At 36.5% G+C, this 26,646-nt stretch overlaps 1 protein-coding gene across 4 annotated transcripts in view; it reads right to left on the bottom strand.

Moving 5' to 3' along the window:
- ebf2 (EBF transcription factor 2) overlaps positions 1 to 26,646 on the bottom strand; it is a 61,636-nt gene extending 34,990 nt beyond the window's left edge. For 2 of the 4 annotated variants that reach the window (XM_028456688.1, XM_028456691.1), the window contains exons 1-6: positions 26,018 to 26,646; positions 24,435 to 24,591; positions 16,835 to 16,898; positions 13,650 to 13,705; positions 13,475 to 13,548; positions 11,415 to 11,483 (exon numbers count right to left, since the gene is read on the bottom strand). In XM_028456688.1, coding sequence (XP_028312489.1) covers positions 11,415 to 11,483; positions 13,475 to 13,548; positions 13,650 to 13,705; positions 16,835 to 16,898; positions 24,435 to 24,591; positions 26,018 to 26,154 — 557 coding nt within the window. In that variant the 5' untranslated portion in view covers positions 26,155 to 26,646. The remainder of the gene's footprint in view (positions 1 to 11,414; positions 11,484 to 13,474; positions 13,549 to 13,649; positions 13,706 to 16,834; positions 16,899 to 24,434; positions 24,592 to 26,017) is intronic. The other 2 variants (XM_028456690.1, XM_028456692.1) reach the window with 1 other exon arrangement.

Genomic DNA, 26,646 nt, shown 5'->3' with positions numbered 1-26,646 from the left:
CTGAGCATTAACGCAGGAAATAACTAATGGTCTCTGTGTGTTTTATTTCACCATTGAGTCACTTTCTGGAGTCATTTCTCATATTTCTATTGTCGCTTTGCATATTTTTATTGTTACATTGTCAGTTTTGTTGTATTTATGTACATTTTTCTCTCATTTTGTGTATTTTATGTCATTCTATATCATTTTGTGTAATTTCATAATCGTCTTATGTGTTTTGCAAACAATTTTGTGCATTTCTGTTACCATATTGTGTATTTTTGCTGTTATTTTGTGTATTTTTGTTGTCAAAATGGGCATTTTTGGAGTCATTTTGTGCATTTTTGCTGGAGTTGTGTCATTTTTCTGTTATTTTGTGTATTTTTTGGAATTTTGTGTAATTTCATAATCGTCTTGTGTTTTCTGAATCATTTTGTGCATGTCTGTTGTCATATTGTGTTTTGGGAGAAATATGTCTATTTTTGCTGTTTAGTGTATTTTATTGTTATTTTGTATATTTTTCTATCATTTTGTGTATTTTTGTTGTCATAATGGGTATTTTTTTCAGTCATTTTGTGTATTTTTGTTGTCATAATGGGTATTTTTTTCAGTCATTTTGTGTATTTTTGTTGTCATAATGGGTATTTTTTTCAGTCATTTTGTGTATTCATTTTATATAATTTTATGTCATTTTGTGTAGCTTCATAATTTTGTTTTGTAAATAGTTTTATGCAATTCTGTTGTTATATTGGGTTTTGGGAAAGAAATGGGTTTTTTTTTGCCGTCGTTTAGTGTATTTAGTTGTTACTTTGCATATTTTTCTATAATTTTGTGTTTTTTTTGGAGTAATTTTGTGTATTTTTTCAGTCATTTTGTGTATTTTCTGTCATAATGTTTTTTTGTCATTTTGTGTATTTTAATACTTTTATTTTGAGTGTTTCTGAGTCATTGTTTGCATCAGTCGCCCACGTCTGGTCAGACAGTGATAATCCAAAATCGAAATATGACAAATTTCCTCAATTATAAAAAAAACAACTGCAATAGACAGAACGTTGGCTCATATGTTTAGCTGATATCAGGAATAATATGCATGGAACTGAAGATCTTAAAAAAAAAAAAAAAAAAAAAAAATCATCCATAACTAAAGTAATCCTCTGCGTATTGATTTGTGGGGACAATACAAACCCTCCGTTCAGTAGTTAAGAACTAAACCTGTGGTACATGCACCTAACTAGAACCAGGACAACAAACAGATCAATAAAACCCAAGATTAAGAGTAATGGATTGTTCCTGGAGCCCACCAACCTATGTCAAGTGGTCTCTCAACACAATTAATTATTATTTATATGGTTAAATAAGGAAGCGATTAAGACAAAATAACACATTGGTCGTGAAAGTGATCACGTTAAAAAAAATGGTTTTAGTGATCAAAACACACACGCACACACATGTTTTGAGCTCATTTTGGTCTAAAGAAAGGAAAGAGCCATATTGACTAAATTGGAAAATTCCTATTGATTATTCTTCTTTTCTCTGAGCACCGGCTTGTTAAAAAAAAAAAAGACCCCTCTTGGAAACACGATCAATTAGTGAGATAGTGCCTGCCATTGATCACCCCTCTGCCCCTCTTGCCTTATGATGGATCCTCCACACACTCCTTATGACCAACTATTGATCCCAGTATGTTGGCCAAATATAAAAGCCTCCAGTCACACAGAGAGAGCCCAGCCCTCCCAGTCTAATACCAACACTGACATCTGCGTGTCTCCATTGTAAACCCTGTGCCACACTCATAAATACTGAGGCCTGCTTCAGCCTCCAACCAATATAGTTCTTTAAAAGGTCAGAGGTCACTGTGGCAATAATGCCACCATTAACAGATCTGCCTGGGTTAATATTAAGAGCATCTTAGAGTAAATGAGTTCCACACAAAGTAAGCCGCGATGGCTGGTATAAGAATGTACCCGACTTTGAGGCTCATTCCTATTTTTTTGTATAAATTCATGTATGTTATTGCATAATTGTGACCATCAGCAGCATCCCTAAGGAAAACTATTAAAGGGAGAAAATAAAAAGAGAGGGCAGTGTTACACCTATGTGAGGGGGAAGGGAACAGGGAAGATGGAATCAGGGTGGGTCCTATTTTACATGAGATGGTTATTGCTTTATATAGTTAATAATGCGGCTACCCCTGATCATTTTTTTTGTTAGATAAAATCATAGTGTAAGCTAAGGCTGGGCGATATGGACCAAATCTCCATATTTTTTCTCAAAATGACAATATACAATATAAATCTCAATATTTTTAACACAAAGTCTTTCAGAAAGAAGATTCTGGGTTATATCTTCTGATGCAAAATGCTACTCGGGCACATTTATTAACAAACAGATGCACAATATGTTCCACTTTTGCCTTTTTCTCTAAGGGACAGCACGTGTGAGTAAGTTCTGTAGATTGTATAGGTCTGGTTTAAGACGCACAGCTTTTCATGCTATTCTGATAAGTAACAAAAGCAGTGACTCCTAAAATTAGTATTTTAATACTAAATAAACTATGAAATGAAAAAAATATATATTGTTATAGGCGATATTGTAATTTTCTAAATCGCTAAAATAGAAATCTCAATATATCTTGACTCCCAATATATTGCCCAGGCCTAGTGTAGGCCTTACTGATCAATAAATTGAAAAATCATTCACTTAAAAAATATGTTTAAAGTTGAAATTGTCTTTAAAAAGTTTGTTTTCATCCCTACCATAACCACTCCCGTTTGTTGGCATTCTCGTGCATTGCATTGTGGGATGTGGAGTCCAGGAGACGGATGCATTGAAGTGTTTTTACTTCATTCTGATGCCATGAGTAATATACACAAGAAATATCTGACACTTCTACGCATCCGTCTGAGAGACTCCACATCCCACAATGCAATGCAAAAAAAATAGTAGTAGATCCAACCTTATTTTTTGGAATCACGTTCGATCATTGTTCTACGCCTACATAATGCTTTTATCTAACAAAATCTTATTTAAACAAAGCCTTTAAATGAAAAAATACAATGATACAGTTCTGACAGTGAACTTAATTTTAGAGTCAGAATCAAAATAAGACTCAGAATAATTTTATTACCAAGTAGAGTTTAAAACAATATAAGGAATGTGACTTGGTGGATGGTGCGGAAAAAATAAACAAAGTATAATAATAGTGCAATGAAGGAGATAAAATATGCCAATACAATAATAGAGGCTATATATAAATAGAAATATAATATAAAAAGTATAAAGAATATATATATACATATTCTAATCCTATAAAAATATAAGAATATAGATGTATACATATTTACAGGCAAATCAAAGGATAATAATAATAGAAATAATAATAATAATAATAATAATAATGTTCCCGCTGATCCTTAAAAAGTCTTAAAAGGCATTAAATTCATGAATCTAAAAATAAGGCCTTAATTCTCATTAAAATGTCTTAAATCAATTTTTCAAAAGTCTTAAGTTTTAATACGCAGTGATTGGTGGATGTTACCATTAGTGATGGTAACATTCTTTTTTTAAAGTATAATTTACCGTAACATTGCACGATCACAACAATGGAACCAACTACAAAACAGTGACATGGTTGCTGCGGGACTTTCAACAACATGGAGAAATGAGGATTTTGATTTTTTGTATTTTTGTTGTTTAATAGATTTCTGGCTATTTTTGTAGTCATTGTGTGGTTTTAGAGAGATTTTGATTCTTTTAGTTTGTTTTATTTGTGTCTTTTCCTGTCATTTTTCCACCAGTTGCACGTCTGCACTAGACCCTAACCCTATGTAAATAATGTGCACCCCCCCCCCCCCCCAAATTCTGTTTACTGTGAAGTTGGTCTTAAATGATTTGATTTTAAATGACAATAAAAAGTCTTAAACAGTCTAATTTAATTTTAGTGATGCTGTAGAAACCCTGAATAATAAAGGATGGATATGGACGGCCATATATACAAGTAGTGCAGGTAATATTGTGTTATGATGGTGGTGATGGGGGTCAGTTTTTGTGTTTTATGTATTAACTATTAAGTATTTTAGTATTTTAATGAGAAAAACTTGTTGAAATTTTGGTTTGGAACACAGAGAGGAGTCGAACATTTATTGATCTCACTGTTGTATAAATGGATTGATCTGATTGAGTCAGACACACATCTGTTTGACTCCAGTTCACTGAGTATCTGAGCGGGTTCGTCATGTGCTGATAAAACTATTGAACTCAGCAGGTAACAAATCTAGCCCTGATTCTCTTCCCTGTGCAACTTTCTAGTCGCCTCTTTGTGAATATCTGCCCTTGCTCCTTTCTTCATCCCTTGGTCTCCCCCCCCCTCCTCCTCCTCCTCCCCCCCCCCTCCCATGGATCAGCTGTGATCTCCTCTCTCTCCTTTCACTCAAATCAGGATTAGGGAGAAGGGGAGTTAGTGGGGGTGCAGCAGCAGGAGGAGGAGAAGGAGGGAAGGGGGGGGGGATAAAACTGAAACAATATGGAAAGGAGATTAGAAAAGTGGGGGTTTGGGCTGTTTGGGGAATTACAAACTCCCTTGTGCTTGGGTAGGTGTCCTAATGACACTGCCTAATTATGGCAAAATTAGACCGGCTAAAGAGAAGGGGAGAGGGTGGTGGAAGCATGAAGGAAAAAAAGAGGTGGAGCAGTGGAATTAAGCAATAAGGAGTTAGAGTAGGAAGTGCAGAGTGAGAGGGGGTGTGTGGAGCTAAGGGTTACGGGCCAGGGGCCGAAGGGCCGGGGGCCAAAAGGGAAGAACCAGGCCTGGAGTGAGAGAAGAGAACAAGAAAAGGGAGGAAAAAAGCAGTGGATGTGCCTCCCCCTCACCCCCCAAAGCACGCTGCATGTTAATTGGAGAACAGGTGTTGGGGTTGGGAGCAGGAGGCTGATTACTGCAGCCACACACACACACACACACACACACACACACACAACCACACACACATGAATAATTGAAGAGTCAGCCAGTGACTAGAGGAAAAGGGTCAGCATAGGGGTCACAGAGACATACAGACAATCACACATACATCCATAAACATACACACACACACACACACACACACACACACATCTGAAAACAGACGTTATTCTGTGTGTACACAAACATGCATATCAACACACCCTGCCTTGCAAATCAAAAATGTTGTCGCTCTTTTCTCAGAGTTTTTTGCAGTAAAAGGAGACCACGCCAAAGACGAGTGATAAAAGTGCACGAGGGGCAGAAAGTGCACACGAGCTTATCAGAATAAATGACTTCTAACGGGCCGCTCCCTGAGGAGACCAATCAGGAGGGAGGAACACGCCCAGTGTGATTAGACAGAACAGCAGCTCAATCATCTCATTCAAATCCATCTTAAGAGTCGCTAACTACACACACTATACACACACGTTCATTTGGTTAACGGAGAATTTTCATCATATAGATTTTTGTTGACCACATTCCATTAATTGACAATAAAGAGACCATGACTAATTAGAAGAAAATACATGTGAACAAAAAGATTATTTAAATATATTAATATAATGCTCACGTGACGAAATCCATACGATGACAACACTTGGACTAAAGCTGGGTTTCCATTACAGATTTTTGCAAAAAATAAAAGCAATGTTTTTAAATGTCGCCAACATATAATTGCAATTTGAACGCGTTTCTATTGAAGGTTGTTCTCATCCCGTGAGACTTCGCTGTAGGAAGACGAATTCCTTTGTTGTTTCACGTCTAATGTGGCAGTGATCATTTTAACGTATAATGATAACAAATGTCCCGGTCTCCTCTTCTGTTAACACGTATCGCGCCATGTTTTCTCGGAGAGAAGTGGTCATGTGACCAGGTACGTCACGTCATGCGACCAGTATTTGTGGAAAAAGTGTTTCCATAGCGCTTTTGCGACACATTTCAATATCGAAACGTCTGAAATTCCTCCTCATGAAAGCGTGAAAAGTTTTTCGCGATACTTCACGTGTTTCCATCACCAGTTTTTATTGCGCCATTTAGATTTTGCACATTTCCAAGGGTAATGGAAACCCAGCTATTTACTAATGTTTTTTTAAAAAAGCTATCAAAATATATTGCTATTTCGTTATATTGCTATTTCGTTAAATAATTAAAACAAAACTACAATTTTGTCACATGTGACGAAATCCAATCAGAACTCCTAATCACATGATCATAAGCATTGATCACATCACATCTGTCTGTGTGTCTACAAATATAAATACCATCCAATATCAGGTTGATCAATGGCAATTTAATCTTTTAAAAAAATGCACAAACTTTTATCCTCTCTATTTTTGTCGAATATATCAGTAACTGATTTAGTCGACTAAAATCTTACTGTCATTTAGCTAACTAAAACTATATAACTGTAACTGAATAGTACATATGACTGAATTTTGACTAAAACTAAGTTGGATTCTAGTTTAATCTAGACTGACTAAAACAAGGTCAAAATTTGTTGTTGAAAGTCAGACACACACGCTCATTTTCTTAACCTAGAATTTTCATCGTTGTTTTCGTCGACTACATTCCATTAAGTGACTAATTCAATAAAAATACACTTGAACAAAAACTAAATCAAAAATATATCAATATTTTGGTAACTAATAAAAACAAAACAATGTTCACATGCGACAAAATCCAATCAGATGACAACATTTACACTATGGCTAATATATTGCTATTTACATTAAGTAATCCAAAAAGAAATTGATTACATCACATCTGTCTGTGTGTAAAAATGCACAAAATGTTATGTTTTATATTTTAGTCGACTATATCTGTAACAGATTTAGTCGACTAAAATCTTAATGACATTTAGTGACTGACACTATATAATAGTCCAGATGATTACATTTGGACTAAAACTAATTCTAGGTTAGTCTGGACTATAACTAAAACTAAGTCAAAATTTGCCGCACACATCAACCAGTGTTCATTTTGTTAGCTGAAAATTTTTGTCGACTATATTCCATTCAGCGACAATAACTAATTAGGTAAAAACACATTTTAACAAAAACTATATAAAAATATATCAATACTTTAATATATATAATAAAAGCTAAACTATAACGTTAATATGCGTCAAAATCCAATGACAACACTTAAAAAAAAAGAAAAGCTATCAAAATATTGCAATTTTCGTTAAGTAATAAAAAAAAACCTAGAATTTTGCCACATGTGACAAAATCCAATCATAACTGATGTGACCATGTGGTCATTGAACACATGCCTGTGTGTATCTACAGTACCATCCCATATCAGGTTGATCAATGGTAACTGAATCTTTAAAAAAGATTTAGTCGACTAAAATGTTAATGTCATTTAGATGACTAAAACTATAGAACTGAAACAGTCTAGTCTGAACTATGACTAAAACTATAGAACTGAAACAGTCTAGTCTGAACTATGACTAAAACTATAAAACTGAAACAGTCTAGTCTGAACTATGACTAAAACTATAGAACTGAAACAGTCTAGTCTGAACTATGACTAAAACGATAGAACTGAACAGTCTGAACTACTAACGATAGACTACAGTCTAGTCTGAACTATGACTAAAACTATAGAACTGAAACAGTCTAGTCTGAACTATGACTAAAACTATAGAACTGAAACAGTCTAGTCTGAACTATGACTAAAACTATAGAACTGAAACAGTCTAGTCTGAACTAGGACTAAAACTATAGAACTGAAACAGTCTAGTCTGAACTATGACTAAAACTATAGAACTGAAACAGTCTAGTCTGAACTATGACTAAAAACTATAGAACTGAAACAGTCTAGTCTGAACTATGACTAAAACTATAGAACTGAAACAGTCTAGTCTGAAAACTATGACTAAAACAAAACTATAGAACTGAAACAGTCTAGTCTGAACTATGACTAAAACTATAAAACTGAAACAGTCTAGTCTGAACTATGACTAAAACTATAGAACTGAAACAGTCTAGTCTGAACTATGACTAAAACTATAGAACTGAAACAGTCTAGTCTGAACTATGACTAAAACTATAGAACTGAAACAGTCTAGTCTGAACTATGACTAAAACTATAGAACTGAAACAGTCTAGTCTGAACTATGACTAAAACTATAGAACTGAAACAGTCTAGTCTGAACTATGACTAAAACTATAGAACTGAAACAGTTCATTGCTTTCTAGTTGAGTTTGAACTATGACTAAAACTAGATCAGACATCGCACAAACAAAACTAATCCTCGACTTTTGACTCACGTTGAGTGACTAACAAACAAAAATTGTAAAAATCCTCCACCTCAAACGCAAACATGTTCCGTGCGTTGGCGTAGGGTAACTCTGGGACTGATGCACAGCAGTAAATGGGAAAAACAGCTGCTGAATGAAAGGCATTCTGGGAAAATTCAAAAGACAACAGCACACAATTTTTTCCCCGTTATAAGAAAACAATCTTCAGCTGAGATCCTTTGAGACACACTGTCAACAGCCAGCCAGCTCGAACTGAGAAGGGGAGAGAAAAAGGGTCCTTGACGTATACGCGAAGAGAGCGTTTTTTTCTCCACAGACGATTGTAGGCGAAGGAAACGAGGAGAGGCGAGCAAAGAGGAGGGAAAAAAGGTGATAAAGGTTTCATCGTGACATCATGAAACAAGTATTTTACACGCACACGGTCCACTCTGAGTAATTTCAGGCAGACGGTGAAGGAGCTTTAGAATCTCATGGACGTGGAGGATCTCACACATGCTGATTATGTGCCTTTGAGCGTCTGATAACTGGCTGACAGGGTGAACATTCACTACATATGTTAGCCAGCCTGTGGTATGAAGAACTCATGTGTTTCTGATTAAAAAGAACTCAGAGCTTTGGTCGAGTAACAGGTGCAACATTAAATGTGAAAGAATACACAGATGAAAAGTGAGGAGGAGCGTGGGAGTGTCAAAGGACAGTAAATCTACACTTTATCGCATATATTGAAGGTAAATATAGGCTACAGAGTCCAGAATTTGGGTCAATTACAATTGTAATTGCATAATTGATAATTAATTACAATTATGATGCAATTATAAGGGAGATCGCAATTGAAAAAATGTGTTGCTGTTGTATTGAGTTTAGATAATTGACTATGTAATTGTAATTGGCATCTACATTTTATAAAAACTGTCATTTGCAATGTAATTAAATGCAAACCTGGGAAACCGTGTTATAGTTTTATGGTTTACACATACGCCTATGTAGTAAACCATTATTAAAATATGTTTCATCACAAGTTTATCCACTAGTTCTCTTGAGATCATTGCAAAGTTTTTAAAAAAAAGTTAAAATCGAGGAGTATATTGACAGCAAAAAGGCAAAAATATTAATACGTATGTTTTCACTGATGAGGAATCCAAACAAATGAGAAACAAATTAGATGATAGATAATATGTTTTAGTGTATTTTACAGCTGATTTAAGACATGGGTCAAACCTGTTATCATAAGAGATGCTAACAGGAAGCTAACACAAGAGGAAAGTTATGTTTAATGGGGTTATTTATTAAAGGCTCAGTAATTCTGATTCATTGAAATTGAATTTTAGTAATGGAGAACATAATTGTAATGGATTTCAGGGGAAAACTGTAATTGGAAACAGTTTTAGTGAACGTAATCATAATGGAGATGTGATTGAACATGGATAATTGAAGACGTAATTGTAATCTAAGAATGTAATTCATCCCAACCCTGGCAGCTTCTACTTGAGAGTGGAAATACTTTCAGTATTACAGTGCTATTGATTGGTATAAACACACAGTCTGAACATTGGGCATAAAGAAGAAGATTGTTTGCACTGACACTGTTAATGTCAAATATCATTCATTGGTTTTTTTTTACATACTATAATTATATATCCTTATACTAAAATATTACATAATCCTATATAATAAAATGTATCCTTTGTCAGGTGAACTTTCTCGAGGCCTATTTACTGGAACAAGGACGATGAGTTTCAAAACATTTGATTTCAACTAAATCTAACCAAACACAAACTTTACGTAAGCAACGCGACAAACTCAGATAAAACGTAGGCAGTGGCTATCCGTACGGTTGCCGTGTCAATATACCGACATTCTATCAGTACGCAACGCCCCTATTTGGCCAGTTTAGGTCATGTGATAGGTCAGTCATTGGCCAGTGACTAAAACTAAACCTTCCCCTAAACCTAACTCTAACCTTAACCCTAAAAATTGGTGCAATATTGGGTTATAATCGGGGGTTGTCCGCACGGCAACCGTAGAAATAGACACTTTCTAAATAGTACGAGCGTCTTTATCTCTTTTATCTTGATGTGTGACAGCTAATGTTTAACGACTGGATGAAATGCTACAATCCAGGCTGGAGTGAACCGACCCTGAGGCCTGTTGGTTCGGACAAATGTCTTGGCACATTCAGAACGAGTGTCTACTTCTTTAAACCACAGCTGTGTTAGATGAGTGCCTGTTTTCCTATTGACTTGATATTGTTATTGATTAACTCTGTTCATTTCAAATCTGTTAATAAAACGAGTGATTGATTCAAACAAAGCCAAACCTCTGAATGTTTCCCAGGTTTGAACAACTAGTAACTTCATATCTATTCTAACACACTAGCTGTGTTTCCAATGCAGTTTCAAATTTCGACAAGGTATAATTGCGCTTTAAACATGTTTCCAGTGAAGGTTGTTTTGGAGCCTTGTAACTCCCGTGCAATCTCATACCGCGACATTTCACTGCAGTAAGATAGACGCTCCAAACCTCCTTGTAGTAATATAGTAAGTACAACGCTGAGAAATATCCACACGTATCATGTTTTTTTTTAGCGAGAAGTGGTCATGTGACCAGGTACAATACGTTCTGTGATGTGTACTTGTGTAAAAAGTGTTTAAATAGCACTTTTGCGATACATTTTATTATCAAAAAGTCTGAAATTCCTTCTCATGAAAGCGTAAAACCTTAGTGTCTTTTCAAAATTCAGGTGATTCCATCACCAGTTTTTATTGTGTTATCTAGATTTTGCACATTTCCAAGGGTAATGGAAACGCAGCTTCAGAGAGAAGTGGTCATGTGACCAGCTACGTCTCGTTCTGTGATGTGTAATTGTGTAAAAAGGTTTTTCCGTTGCGTTTTTGTGAAACATTTCAATATCAAAACGTCTGAAGCATAAAACCTTTTTGGCGATATTTGAGCATTTTTTCAAATTTCCGGTGTTTCAATTACGTTTTATAGATTTTGTGCATTTCTAAGGCTAATGGAAACGCAGCTTGTGTGTGTGTGTGTGTGTGTGTGTGTGTGTGTGTGTGTGTGTGTGTGTGTGTGTGTGTGTGTGTGTGTGTGTGTGTGTGTGTGTGTGTGTGTGTGTGTGTGTGTGTGTGTGTGTGTGAAAAATGGCTTGAACTCATTACCTGTCAATGATGACTGGATCAGAAGGTGTCTCGTTTCGATTGCCACAACTTTTCTTCTCACAACAGCGACTATGTGGGCGGGTAGAAAAGCAGACGGGGGGGGGGGGTTGAAAAAGTCAGATTTGGAAGGAAGGCAAAAAAACTAAATTAAACAGGAGAAACCCTCATTTGTCTGGGCCCGTCCACGTCCGACCACGGGCCCAGACTACTTTGCCCCACAGCGGGCCAAGATCCAGGAACACACAAAGGAGGCCTGAGAGGGGAGGGGGGGATGAGACAAAAGAGTAAAAGAGGAAGAAAAGGTACAACAACACACCCTACAAACAGTGAGAGACCATTGAAAAGTGAAAAGCCAGCCAGGCAATCTGTCACATTGATTTTGAAATCAAACTCAACCCCCATGCAGCGTGCACACGCACAGAAACACACACACACACACAGAAACACACACACACACACACACGCATCCTTCGTCAGCAGTCCGGACCGTGGAGCCTGCTGGCCACCCTAACCATACCCCCCCCCCCCAAAAAAAGCCTTCCCTGCATAACAAAAGTGCCCCCACCCCTAACCATCTGCCACCCCTACACCTCACCTCACCCCTCTCGTGTCCCAGCTTGGCCCTGCCCTGCTCCCCTCGCCGCCCCCCCTGTCAGACGGCCTCACTCCCCAGCTGTGACGCTTGCCCTCTGCCTCCCCGGCTCTGTTATTAGCCAGCTGTGAGTCACATTCGGGCATCTGCTGGCTACACAATGGCAGTTCTTACTCAGTGTTGGCCCCTCTCACCATGGTCCCCCCCCCCACCTTTTCCATCCCAGTGCAGGCCTCAGACCCTGGGTCACTGCTCCAACTCCTGACAGCTTTACTCGATCAACATTTCTGAGGTGAAAGTAACGAATTACAAGTACTCACATTACTGTAATTAAATTAAAGAATCTATATCATCCCATTTTAAACCTTCCAAAATCAACTATTGTCATCAGTCTGCCCCAGGGCAGCTGTGGCTACAATAGTAGCTTACCACCACTAAGTGTGGAGTGAAAGAATAATGCCTTAATTCTGTAAAGCGCTTTGAGTGTCTATGATAACGCGCTATATAAAATCCAATGCATTATTATTATTATTATGATTTTCTGGTTAATATTTAATATTTGGCAAAATAAAATACTAATTTATTAAGAAATATGACTTATTTTCTTTCAACCCGGAAGTTGAGACGCACGGTTCCTCTGGAGCGCCGCCTCTCCCCATTTCATGACGTAGCCTTAGAACTTTGCTTCCCAGACATTATTTTTTAGTACAAAAACAAAGACCCTGTAAAGATTGGATAAGAAAGGAAACGATGACCATCAAAAACATGTTCTTTGGCCGCTCACATGCCTTTAGCTCTGAGAGAGTGGATGTGTACGTTTCCTGTGGAGGCGCGGCACCGGCAGCAGGCACTTTCTGGAGTGGGCGGTTCAGACTTTAGTGACATCACTAAATCATTTGTCTATTCTTTTTATTATTCAGTATATTTTTCAGTTATTTTATGTGTTTTTTGTGTCTTGTTGGAATCATTTAAATTATTCTCTCACTGTGTGTGTCTTTAGTGTCGTTTTGTGTGTTACTGGTAATAGTAAATATTTTTCTCTCTCTGTGTCATTTAGTGTATTTTACATTCTGTTGTTGTTTGGTTGTTCTTTTTGATTAATCATATTTTTCTCCTATTTTGTGTGTTTTTGTTTTGGGAGTTGCTGGTGATATTTAGTATAAATATCAATTTTAACTTAAAATAAACATAAAACCACATATTTTTAATGCCTTCATTTGTTAATTTTCCTCTCCCTCTCTCAAGAACCCCCCGTAGTGCCATCGTGAACCCCCATTTGAGAAACACTGCCCCAAACAAGCTACACTACAGAACTCACTCACACGTGCTGTCCCTTAAAGAAGAATAAAGACAATAGTGGCACATATTGTGACCAGAATTGTCTTTCTGGTCAGACTTCATTTGAATTAAAATTATCGACGTACATCGTACATCAACATTTTGAGAAAAAATATTGAGGTAAACTCACCTGCACATAACCTCATGTGTGAGCAGAACTCTGCACATTTCTGGATTCTTGTTTTGTCCCTCGTATGATATGGGCTGAGCGTTAAAACAAAAAAAACCAAGGAGTTAAAGAGGACAGAATTATTTCCCTAAAACCAAAACAACGTTTTCAACAGTTCTTTTAAAAGTTCACCAACCTGTTTAGTGACGGAGTCGATGAGACGTGCGTAAAGGTCTTGCTCTGTACGAACTCCTGTGAAAAACAACATTAAAAGCAATATTTTAGCATGTAATTCTGCTAACTTCATGTATCATAATCTCACACTGTCGGTGCTTTTAAAGTGTGAAAACAGGACGAATCATGAGGAACATTCCCTATTGGTCACACTAACTGATCGTACAGTTTCATTACACTATGAGAAGATAACAGGAGAGACAGGGATAGGGGTGTGCATTGCCATCAATCTGACGATATTAAACAATTTGATATACAGATATCAATAAATACAAATTTTTCCTTTACAAGTACAAAATGATATGAAATACATTTTATTTATTATTTTTTTTACTTGCCAGAATAAGTAAATGGTAACTAACTGTAATTCAAGTACAAATATCAAAAACAAGTTTTTCAATAAAGAAGTTTCAATTTTGCTTCTACAACAGATTCCGTTTCTTTTAAGTTCTTAAAAATAACCATATACATCTGTAAAAGTGCCCAGTGTACGTGGTATGCATGTTAGTGTTAAAAAAAAATAAATAAATAACGTGATTAGAAATGTATTTGGGCATTTTTTGGATTGATACGATAAATGTGCTGTGAAATATCACGATATATCGCCAAATCGATTTTTTATTACACCTTTATTTAGGACCAGTGTTGATTTTGATTTCGTTTTAGTCTTTTGACTAAAATGCAACTTAGTTTTTGACGTTAACATTTTAGTCGACTAAATCTGTTACAGATATAGTCGACTAAAATATGAAGCCTTTTTTAAAGATTCAATTACCATTTATCAACCTGATACTGGATGGTTTTAATGTTGGTAAATACACAGATTTGTTGATCATATCAGCTCTCATTGGATTTTGTCACATTTTGTTTGTATTATTTAACAAAAATATCAATATATTTTCATAGCTTTTTTAAAAATGAGTCATAGTCTAAGTGTTCTTTTTGTCTTCTTTAACAACATGTTAAGGTTTCATTTATTCACACAACTGTTTTTCAGGAAAGTCAAGGAAACAAAGCGATCAGCAGACGCCTCTGAAGAACACTGGCAGTTGACAGTCGAAACATGTCAGGAGATCAAAGTGGATTTCCTGAAAAACAGTTGTCTAAATAAATGAAACATTAAGATATACAGTATATATATATAAATAGATTTTTTAATTAGTCGACAAAAAACAATGACGAACATTTTAACAAACTTAACAGGGGTGTCAAACTCAGGTCAGGGGCCAAGTACGGACCAGTTTGATCCCAAGTGGACCACAGATTTTAGTTGGGGAGAAAAAGAAAAATTTTAACATTATTGTGCCCGAGTTTTCAACAGTTCAATTTACTTAAAAAATTCTTGATTTTGTTGCCAATTTTTTTGTAACTGAGAGGAATTTCATAGAATTGTTTGTGAGAATTTGCAAGTTTTTGCAATTGAAAATAACTGCATTCATGTGTTATAAACAAATGAAAAAGACAAGCCGCGCTTAAAAATAGTTGAGTTTTATTAAATTGGTGAATTTGAGAGATCTACACCTGGATTATTTGGTAATTTACACAATAATTACTTTTTACTTTCTCTGGCAGGACAAATTGGAGGCTCTAAAGGGCCAGATTTATGGGGCGCCAATTGTAAAGTTGCACATGCTAAAAAAAAAAACAGTAACTTTTTGCAATATTTAGCAACAAACCATGTTTAAAAAACATGTGTGAATTTTTACTTTAATCAGATTTACAGCAATACTTTACTAAATGCTAAATGTGTAAATGTTAGATATTAAATATAAATGTTAAACTACATATTTAGCTAATGTACAAATTCATCGGAGTACCAAAATAAAAACTCATTCTGGTGAATTTGCATAATTGTTCAATATTTAGTTTCACCTGTGACATTTAGATTTAGCATTTACAAATCACATTAAAGATTTACATTTAACATTTAGAATTAAATGTAACATTTAAATTGAACATTTATTTAAATTTTAGATTCAACATTTTCATATAAAATTGACATTATATTTTTACAAGAAGAAAAATCACAAATTTTGCTGTAAATCTGGTCAAAATTAACATTAAAAAAAAATTCACATATGTTTTTTAAACGTGGTTTGTCGCCAAATGTTGCAAAAAGTTGCTGCTTATTTTTAGCATGCGCAACTTTACAATTGGCCCCCCATATACGGATTTGGCCCCCGGGCCTTGAGTTTAACACGTGGTTTAGGATGTCATTTATTTCCTCTAAAAACTTTGTTAATAAATGTTGAAATATGTCCATCCATTATTTGTATGTGTAGGTCATTTCTGACTTAGTGTAATTAGTACATTGGAGTGGAAGGAGGCTGAATTGAGGTAAATTGAAAGTCTTTAGGAACAAAAGAGTTTATTCAGAGCTTTAATTGAAAACTACAGGTCCTTTTTGAACATCCCTTCTATCTCGTAAGCAATCAGGTGAGTCTGACTGAAATGTAAGCTCAGAATATTATCAAATAACTGCTGTAAACCACACTAAAGAAGAAAACCACATGTAATGAATTGGCTGCTTGAGAAGAGCGTGTTACTCGTGGACCTTTTTTTTTTTTTTTTTACAGAGACTTTGGAGGGTATTGCCTTTAAAATGTGTTCCTCTCATCAAAGTCTCGATTGAAATGCCTTTGATATTGCTTAGAGGAAAGGGGATAAGAGGAGGGGATGTAGAGGAAGTGCTTGTATGAATGTGTGTGTGTGTGTGCGTCTGTATGCGCCTGAAACATGTCTTTTATCTTCTCTCCCATGGGTGCCGCTGCGATGGCAGAGTAGGGGCAGCGGTGGCTCATGGGAACCAAATTTCTCTGCGTATCCCCCCGATCTGATGTGGAAGCACCACAGGGGGGGAGTTGGGGAAGAGGGGTGGGGTGTGGTGTGCCACTGTGCACCTCGTTTCCCTATACATGGGCCCAAAGGCGGTTGCCTGCAGAATTGAACACTGAAGATTGCCGGTGATTAGACAGAAAGCTGCAGGTAATTTATGGGCTCAAAGTGATGGGAGGATGTGGAAAGTTAAAATGTGTTCTTCATTTTGGTTTTCTGCAGAGGTAAGCATTAAGTCTGGCATATTAAATATAGGACAGCTAACTTTCTGATGCTTTTTGAAAGCCTTGAAAAGCCCCCCAGTCGCCTCACCGTTGCTGTAGAGGAGCTGTAGCTTGTAGTGAGTTCCATTGTTGGTCTTTTCTCCTGCCTGCTCCTTGGAAGAAGAAGACAAAACAAGACAGGAACACAGAGAAACACAAGGCATGCAGTTAAACACACTCACACTCTGAGAAGTACAGTACAGGGCAGACATAGGAATCTCTAATTTTGTGCGGCCCCCAAAAATTGTATTTCAAGAAGTTAGAGGGAAGATAAAGGCTGACATAATACACAAAATAATTCCCAAAAACACATCAAACACACTACAGGATAGCTCCAACACACATTGTCAACAAAATGACAGGAAAATACAGAAAGTGACCCCAAAAACGCACAAATCAACAATGCACAAAAAACACACAAGAATTTCACAAATTATACAAAATAATTCATAACACAAAATGGCAACAAGGACAAAAAAACTGCTTAAACAAACAAAACAACTACAAAAACACAATACAGAATAGTTTCAAAGACCCAAACTGTCAAAAGAATTGCACAAAATGACAAAAAAAAAAAAAAAATGCAATACAGAATAGCTCCAAAGACACAAAACTGTAAAAAAAAAATGCACAAAATGACAGGAAAATACAGAAAAAACAACAAAATACACACAAAAAAAAACCACAACAAATAAAAAGGAAAAAACAGAAAATTACTCAAAACACAAAATGGCAACAAAGACAGATAAAAAAACCGCTTAAACAAACAAAACGACTACAATAACAAAAAAACACATTACAGAATAGCTCCAAAGACACTCAAACTGTCAACAAAATGACAGAAAAATACAGAGTGACAAAAAAATTGATTCGTAGAAAGCAAAATGGCAACAAAGACAGACACAACCGCTGAAAACAAAATGACTACAAAAACACAAAAAACACATTACAGAATAGCTTCAAAGACTCCAAACAAAATTGCACAAAATGACAAGAAAATACAGAAAAAACAAAAACACTTAGCGACCCAAAAACTTACAAATCCACAACAAAAATGCAGAAAATGACAGAAAAACACACAATGACACCAAAAACACAAAAAAATTATTAAAACTGACAAAACAACAAAGACAAAACCCTTTTTCCCCCTTTATTAATGCTCAGATCGGTCATTATTCCAAATGCTGACATGAATGTTGATCATGTGGCCCTCGGAACAGATACAATCACATTTTTGTGGCCCCCGCTGTGATAGTGTGGCCCATCACTGGTCTAGGACATCAATCATTAATCTGCTTCTAGGGATCAGAGTTTTAGACTCAAATGAGAGCCTGTGTTGTTCTATAAGCTGAGAACTTAACCTTGAGTTAAATTTACTCTGTAGCGGTTGATACGAACTCAAAAAAACAAAAAAAAATAACTTGACATTAAAAGCAATGCAGGGCGTCTTCTTCTGAGGCTGGATGATGTGCACGTGTGTGTACATGTGTACGTGTGTGTGTGCACGCACTGTGGAAAGTCCAAGCACCAGTCGACCTTGACAGAAAAACTTCCTTTCTGCGATTCCTCCTTTCCCTCAGGCCCTGCACAAACCTCACACTCCTCTTCTCATCGCCCTCTTCTCTAGGCTTTCGTTCCCCCTTTTCTTTCCTCCTCTCCTCTACCTACTGGTCTTTCTAAGTGGTCTCAAAGGGATGCTCTCTGGTCCAATAAACCAGGAGGCTGGCATCGCAAAGATGAGCACAAGAGAGGCGGAGAAAGAACAAGGAAGGAAGAGAAAGTGCAGGAAGGAGACAGTCGCAGTTGTGCAAAAAAAAGGCAATATATGAAAATGAGTGGAGAACTGTGAGAGGAATGTGAACGTAATATGTGAAGAGAGGAGGTAGATGGATGGATGCCTGGCTTCATAAGTTTTGCAAATATACACAGAGGAGCATTTATTTTTTGCCATGCCATCACTCCACCTCTGCATAATTACAAAACAAAAACAGATGCCAGGGTAACCATGCAGAAAATGAACTTCTCCGCTGCCATCGTATTAGTTTAGTCAGGCCCGTGGCATCACGGAGGGAAAACTGACAGGTTTCAACACTGGCAAAGACACAAACCTCACTCCAGCCACCCATTGGGCGACCATGGCTCAGTGGTAGAGTCATGGGTCGTCCAATAACCAAAGGGCGGGGCGCTATGGACCAAAACTCATATCTCAATATTTTTCCTCAAAATGGTGATATACAATATTCACCTCAATATTTTTAATTTAAATAAAGTCAAAGCAGAAAAACTAAATTTTCTGAGTTAAATTTTCTGATGCAAAATGCCACACAGGCAAATTTTTTTTAATTAACAAACAGCAGCACAATGTGTGTCATTTTAGTGCTTTTTCTCCTGTAAGCCTCACACAAACTAACCAAATTGCACAAAATGACAGAAAAATGCACAAATCGACAACAAAAATGCAGAAAATGACAGAAAGCCTGTATACATAAATGTGCCTGTGTGACATTTTGCATCATTTAACCCAGAATTATTTTTTTGCTTTGACTATTTGAATTAAAAATATTGAGATGTATATCGTATATTGCCATTTTGAGAAAAAATATTGATATGATTTTTTTGTCCATATCGCCCAGCCCTATTTTGATGTCATCTTAATTACATCATATTTGTTTACAATTTTACAAAAGTTTAATGGATGCTTTTGAGCAAACCTGATTCTGGCAACTGGATTTTCTCTTGTAATTCATATACATAACATACCTGGACATAATGTGAAGTTGTTCATTGTTAAACTGTGGATTATTTTTGGGCAATGTTTAGCAGAAAATGTTTAAAGCATTTTAAAAATAAACAAGAGCAGTTGTTCTGAAATGTTGTCTTTTGTCTGTTGATGCCATGGAAAGCAAGTTGAATTTTTCAGCCTTTTTTTAAGGATAGTCAGATTATCGTTATTGGAAAATGTAAAAAAAAAAAAAAGTTTTTTAGCCTTTATCGCCCACCCCTAGACCAACGTATTCTAGGCCCGTGTGAGTGAGGTCCGTAGTGTGGCTTGTTTAGGGGATGGTCTGGGTAAAAACACACTCAGAAATCCATAAAACTGTACTTTATGTTGTTTTAAGTAGTCGTCAAAGCAGTGACGCCTAAAACAAAATATAAGCTATAAAAAGAAAAAAATATGTATATATATATATATATATATATATATATATATATATATATATATATATATATGCCTCCATCAGTATAGAACAGCTCTATTTACTTACTTGAAAACAGATTGTCAATGTTTTTAATGACAAATAGTTTTTTCCAAAACAGTCAAAAACAAAAAACTATAGATGTATGTTATATAACTATGTACATGTATATTTGTTATATATGTGTGTAAACGTATGCTTATATATATATATATATATATATATGTGGATCTATATACTGTAAACACTTGGGTATAGTTCTATATATTTACCCTGAGATGTGGGGTGGTGGGAGATTGCGGGTTGTGAAAAACATTATCTTTTTGCCAGTATTGGTTGTTTTGTGTTACGTCACCTTCTGTTTGTGAAATGATATATGTTCTTGGTCCCCCTCGAAAACGTTATGTTGTATATCAAGGAGCTTTCCACGAATATATATCGATATAGGCGATATTGTAATTTTCTATATTGCCAAATTTGAAAACTTGATATATCTTGAATCTCGATATATTGCCCAGAGGTAGTTGGGGGTTCGAATCCTGCTCTATTCAAGTCATTAGCTGGGTTTCCATTACAGATTTTTGCAAAATAAAAGCGATATTTCTAAATGTCGACAAGGTATAATTACGTTTTGAACGTGTTTCCATTGAAGGTTGTTTTGGAGCCTTGTAACTCCTGTGAAATCTCATCCCGTGAGATTTCTCTGCAGAAAGACGGACACACCAAACCTCCTTAGAACACTCTGTACTCCTTTGTTGTTTCACATGTAATGTGGCAGTAATAATAATTTTAGAGTACAACGTATATATGTAAGTGTATAATGCTAATAAATGTCATGGTCTTCTCTTCTGTCCACACGAACCGCGTCATTTTTTCTCTGAAAGAAGTGGTCATGTTTAGATACGTCTCGTCATGTGACCAGGTATGTTTCGTCATGTGACCATGTACATCAAGTTCTGTGACGTGTATTCGTGGATAAAGTGTTGACATTGCGCTTTTGTGACACATTTCAATATTGAAACATCTGAAATTCCTCATGAAAGCATGAAAACTTTTTTGCGATATTTGATTTTTTCCAAATTCAGGCGTTTCTCGTACCAGTTTTTATTGCGATATTTAGGTTTTGCGCATTTCCAAGGGTTAAATGAAACTCAGCAATTGTTGTTGTGTCCTTGTGCAAGGCACTTTAATAACCGCATTGTCTCGTATACTATGAATGGGTATGAATTGTGCATGAATGTTGGTGGGGGTCGGAGGTGTAAAATAGCAGCAATGCTTCTCTACCACCACTGGTCTGACTGGTGTGAGTGAATAATGGTTTCTCTAACTTCTGTGATGCACTTTGAGTCTCCTTGAAAAAAGAGTTATGTAAATCCAAACTATTATTATTATGGTGCTCATGGGTGTCGGACTGGGGGGGTAAAGGGTACTGAGTACCCAGGCAAGGGGGGCCCTCAGAAGTCTGTTATATATATATATATATATATATATATATATATATATATATATATATATATATATACATATATATATATATATACATATTGTATATACATTCAAAAATACATTTTTAGATAATTCATATTGGAATGAAAGGGGCCCTGTGTGAAAATAAGCTGATTGTTAAGCACAGTTTTGCACTAAAACAATGATTCATGCTTGTTCAGGGCGCTAGCTACCACACCCTTTAAAACAGTGGAAATGGTACGACCCACATATGCTACTGCGCTGCGGCAGGTAGTCTGAACTGTGGATGTGACAAGGAAGGAAGGGGTGATAGACAGCAGCAGGAAACCATGTCTTCTCTCAACAAAGGCAAAACAAGTAAAGAAAAGAGAGGAAGAGAAGGTGAAATGAGGGAAATTAACTGCTGAACTTTAAAACATCTTTTTTAGGGATCATATTATTTCGATTGAAATCAACTACGTGCATTTAAATGCTGGAACATTCCTTTTGCACGTCAAATCTTAATTGGAAATAAATTTTTTTTAAAGACTACATTTTGCTGCCACTAAGTCTTAAGTAGGTGGCCAGAGTGTCCCCATGATTCTTATCATTCTATATTTACCTTTTCATTAAGCAGATTTTTAAAAAAAATGTTACCACTAAATTAGAGCAGAAATATGTCACAAATGCATTACTCACTAAACCAGTGGTTCTCAAACTTTTTTGGCTCAAGTACCCCTTTCTCTGATTTCCCTAGTCCCCTCTTTGTCCAACTACAACATTGTGCTTAGAAAACTATTTAAAAACAACTATAGAGCATAATGACGGAATAAATGAGTGATAACACATTTTAAAGAATCTCATTTTGTAAATAAGTGAAATAAAACAGTGTTTAGTGCAGAGGTTCCCAACCTTTTTTGGATCGTGACCCCATTTTGATAGAGAAATTCTAGTGACCCCAAAGACATTGTTTTTCTAGAATTAGTTTTTAATCATGTTTGAGCTCAGATATCTTTACTTTACTACATTTTAGATCAACACGATTTATATTTCACAAAGTGAAAGTAAAGAAACTGTTGTTTAAGATTGTGTTGTTTTAATGACTAAAAAAAAAAAAAAAAGAATAACTTAAAAAATTCAAAAATCTATTTTAATTTTTCAGAAATTTCAGGTGACCCCATTTAAACTCCAGGCAACCCCACATGGGGTTCCAACCAAGGTTGAAAAACACTGATTTAGTGGCTCCTATAGATTTATTTCTATAGTTTTTATCATTTCCGGTCACCTCACGCCTGGGTTGGGACCAAATTTTCCACTCTCTCTCTCTAGAGTTTACCCCCTGTAGTGCCATCACGTACCCCTAGGGGTACACGTACCCCCATTTGAGAAACACTGCAATAAACAACTTAACTATAGTAGAACAGATTTATAAAATACAAACAATGGATATGAAGTGAAGTCATTAGGTTATTGTATAATAATGCACAAATACTAGTATAGCTTACAGTAGGGGCCCAACAAGATGGTTTGTACCCAGCAGTGGCGGATGCTTTAAGACTACAAGGGAACCTCAGCTTCCCCTAAAATCAGTGGTCAAATATGTAGTGTTGTGTGTACATTTCATTGACTAAATATATGACAGAACACATGTATGTTTAGTTCAGAATCAGCTTCTTATAACAGGAAACTGACAGTGACAGCGTGACGTTCTTCATTCATTACCGCAGCGTCACAGTGTTAATAAACAGTGGTGAAGTTCAGCTTCAATTGAAGTCAATGGGAGATGATTTAGGGGTTGATCCACTGCAGTCAAACTAGACGCTCATTGGATAAATGCTCGGTTATGACGCACTTAGTCCCGCCCATCGGACGCCGGGCTTCACAGGAGGTCTATGGAGCAGTGGGCTGGATCTGTCTGTTCCGGACGCTGGAATAATGGATGATGATTGGATGATCTGTCTCAGGCTAATTCAAGTTTGATTGACAGCGAAATGAGCCAATCAGAGAGTATGACGTTGTAAGCACACAGGCGGGTTTTCAAATATTTCAGTCCGTTGCTCTGTGTTGACACGGAGACTTTGCTGATCCTCTCATAGCGAATTAACTTCTGACAAACCTAGTGTCTGTTTTTGGTGTTTGTGGAGACTGTTACTGCTTGTGTTGTGAGACTTTTGACCAAACACTCACACTCCAGCGCGCAGCAGCTACGCGCGTGCGTGCGTGATAATCTACAAATAGTTGTTGACAACAAAATGTGAATTCTACTAGAATTCACATTTAAATAAACAGATAAATTTTCTGAAGTAGGCAGAAAATGAGCTTCCCCTGCATGAAAGACCAGCAGCCGCCACTGGTACCCAGGGCCAAAAAATGTGGTGCTACGCCCCTGATGGTGTCGTCTTTAATTCCACAGTGGACAGGATATATTCGCCTTGTCTTTCTACCATGTTTGGAAGACCCCCCCCCACCCCCCCACTGCACCAGGCAGAAACATCCATCAACACTGGGCATAAGGCTCACTCCAGGCTGTCGCTAGTCTGCACTCTACACTCCCTTTCCTTATTTTAGTCTTGTCCAACCTGAGGAATCCAGCCCCCCAACACCCCCCCCCCCCCCATACCATATCACAGAGGGAGCCCATGAACGAAAACAGACTTTGATGATTAGACACCAGAAGCAAGCAAAATTTGCATCTTAAAAAGAAAGTGATGTCTTCCTAATGAGGCAAAGCTGCTAATTAGTCATTATATATTCTTTTTCAATCCCACATTATCGGCTCATTGAAGAAAAAATGTGTAAACATGTAGCCGTCAGCTGTTTGATTATTATATGCTCAGCTTTATAGATGGGACGGTTCATGATAGGCACAGTTAGAGTCAAAATAGGATCAAAACTTGGTGCTTGATGAATAATCAGTGAAATCTGTCAATGGTTTATAGTTGGAAATCATTCTAAGTGTTTCTGATGGTGGATGTCTATAGGGAAGCAGATAGAAAACTGTCACACCTTTTCATGCTCCACAAAGTCGACAAAGGAAGTCCTCTCCACCTCCACAGGTTGTCCATGTCGGTCATAGAGCGCCAACACGAAGTGGAAAAAGTTGGACTTGCGGAGATTTGAAGGCGGCTGCTTCTCAAAGTGAGCTCTAGACAGAGCTACTCCACTGAGGAGAACAGCAAGAAAAAGGCATTTAGCGTCAACATAGATCACACTGCATCAATTAATAAAACATCATCAAATCCAGACTATTATCAAGTGTTTATTGCTTAAGAAATGTTATTTTTCTGTCACAGGATTGGGAAAAAATAACAAAATATATGTGATTTCTTTCTGTCATTAAAATTCAGCTTTTTAAAATGTTGAAATTGTGTTTTAAAACCACAATAATTTACTTTATTAATTAATTCAATTTATGCAAACCTATAGTTATTAGGAATCACATTTTAAAAATATTTTCTAAATTTTCAACAGCAAAAAAAGGAAAGGGAAATATTTATTTTTAAATCAGAAATTACTTCGTAGATTTATATTATATATAAAGTCCACATTAAAAGCCAAACATAAACTGTGAAACCGCAATAATTTGTTAAAGTTGTTTGATTTTTTTTTTAAAGGTTTACAATTAATTGCATTAGTATAAAACGAAATATATTAAAAATCAGAATAAATGTCAATTTAAAAAAAACAAAAAAAACAAGACAGCTGAATTTTAATTAAGGTAAAGAACATTTTATTACATCACTAAACTGACAAACCAGCAGGTCTTTGCACTGCCTGAAACCACGCCTGTGATTTGGAAAGCGATCGTTTTTAAATCGTTTTATACGTTAGAAAACACAAATCCATCACGTTATAAAATCAATTTAATCCTGACATCTGATTTATGCATTTATTTATTTTTATTTTGCAGAAATAAATGCTAATATAATAGTGCACTGTAATGTTTTAAATTGAAAGCCACATTTCCTCATATAACAACCCTTCAAAGAACGACATAATTGCTGTTCATTGTCATTTTTATGACTCGCTTTACACTGTTTATTTCTCTCTCACACGCTGTGAATTCAGGACTGTTTCTGTCGGATTCTTGTGTTTGTAAAGAGAGAAATTGTTTGAGAATTATGCAACTAAATCAGAAATAGGCGAATATTGTAAAGGACTAATTGGAATGCGCTAAACAGAGAAAAAGATGTATTACAAAATATTGTGTGTCCAAAACAGAAATAAAATGACAGATAATGTATGATTTAAAGCGATCTGCTTAATTTGTGTTTTATTCACACAATTCCTGCGTCTTAATCTGTGTGTAATTAAAATGGGATTTATTTATGTTTTAAACCAAAACGATTGCATAAAATGTAATACTTATCAAAACATTATGAAGTGAAGAGAAAGTATAGTTTCACAAAGGGCTTGCGTCATATTTTTTGCAACAAGTAGTTTGGCATGACTCTTGGCACACAGTTGCATTTTTACGCATCATGGATTAGAGTCCAGGTGTGATGTGATGCAGGTATAGACTGTGTGTGTGAGTTCCTGCGTGCATGAGCACACCTGAAAGAGAGTAAATGATGCACGTGCAACTGTACCTCTGAGCCGCCACGTTCGCGTCCACCACGCCGACGTTACGCACCCAAGACCGGACCGGATCCATCTCCTCTCCAAGGCTAATTCTCTCTTTTAATCCGCTTACTTCTCGTATCAGGTGCTCCTGGATTCCAAACATTTAAACCTCGTCCTGTCCCGCTTTTTGGCACTTTTGTTTGGACTGAAGAGGGAAAAAACCTGCACTGAACAGTTTTAAGTATACTTTGACAAACAGAAGGTCCACTTCAAGGCGTTACGCGCTCCCACTGCGCGCTGCTGCTGCTGCTGCTGCAAAAAAGAAAAACGGATGGTGACCCACGCTGGGTGATGATGTTTAAGATGCGTCCTAATTAAAATCCACAGGACTTTCTGAAATATGACAGTGAATCTTCTCCTTCATCCTCCAAAGTGTTGTTTTTCCTTCTCCTGTTGGTGCGCAATTGTTCAAGTGCTCGTCGAGTTTTGCTGCAACTCAACTCAAGACGTGTGTCTCAGGCAATTGTTTAAATGGTGTGAGTGTGCGCGTGTGCGTGCACAAAGTCTCCCTTTGTCCCGAGGCCATGCAGGTCGGATCAAAACAGTTGATCCGAGGACCAGGAGGCTTGTAGTGAACCGCTGCCTTGAAGCATGA

The sequence above is a fragment of the Gouania willdenowi genome, chromosome 9 (assembly GCF_900634775.1).
Source record: "Gouania willdenowi chromosome 9, fGouWil2.1, whole genome shotgun sequence".
Lineage (NCBI taxonomy): Eukaryota > Metazoa > Chordata > Actinopteri > Blenniiformes > Gobiesocidae > Gouania > Gouania willdenowi.
This window is presented reverse-complemented; position numbering and strand designations above follow the sequence as displayed.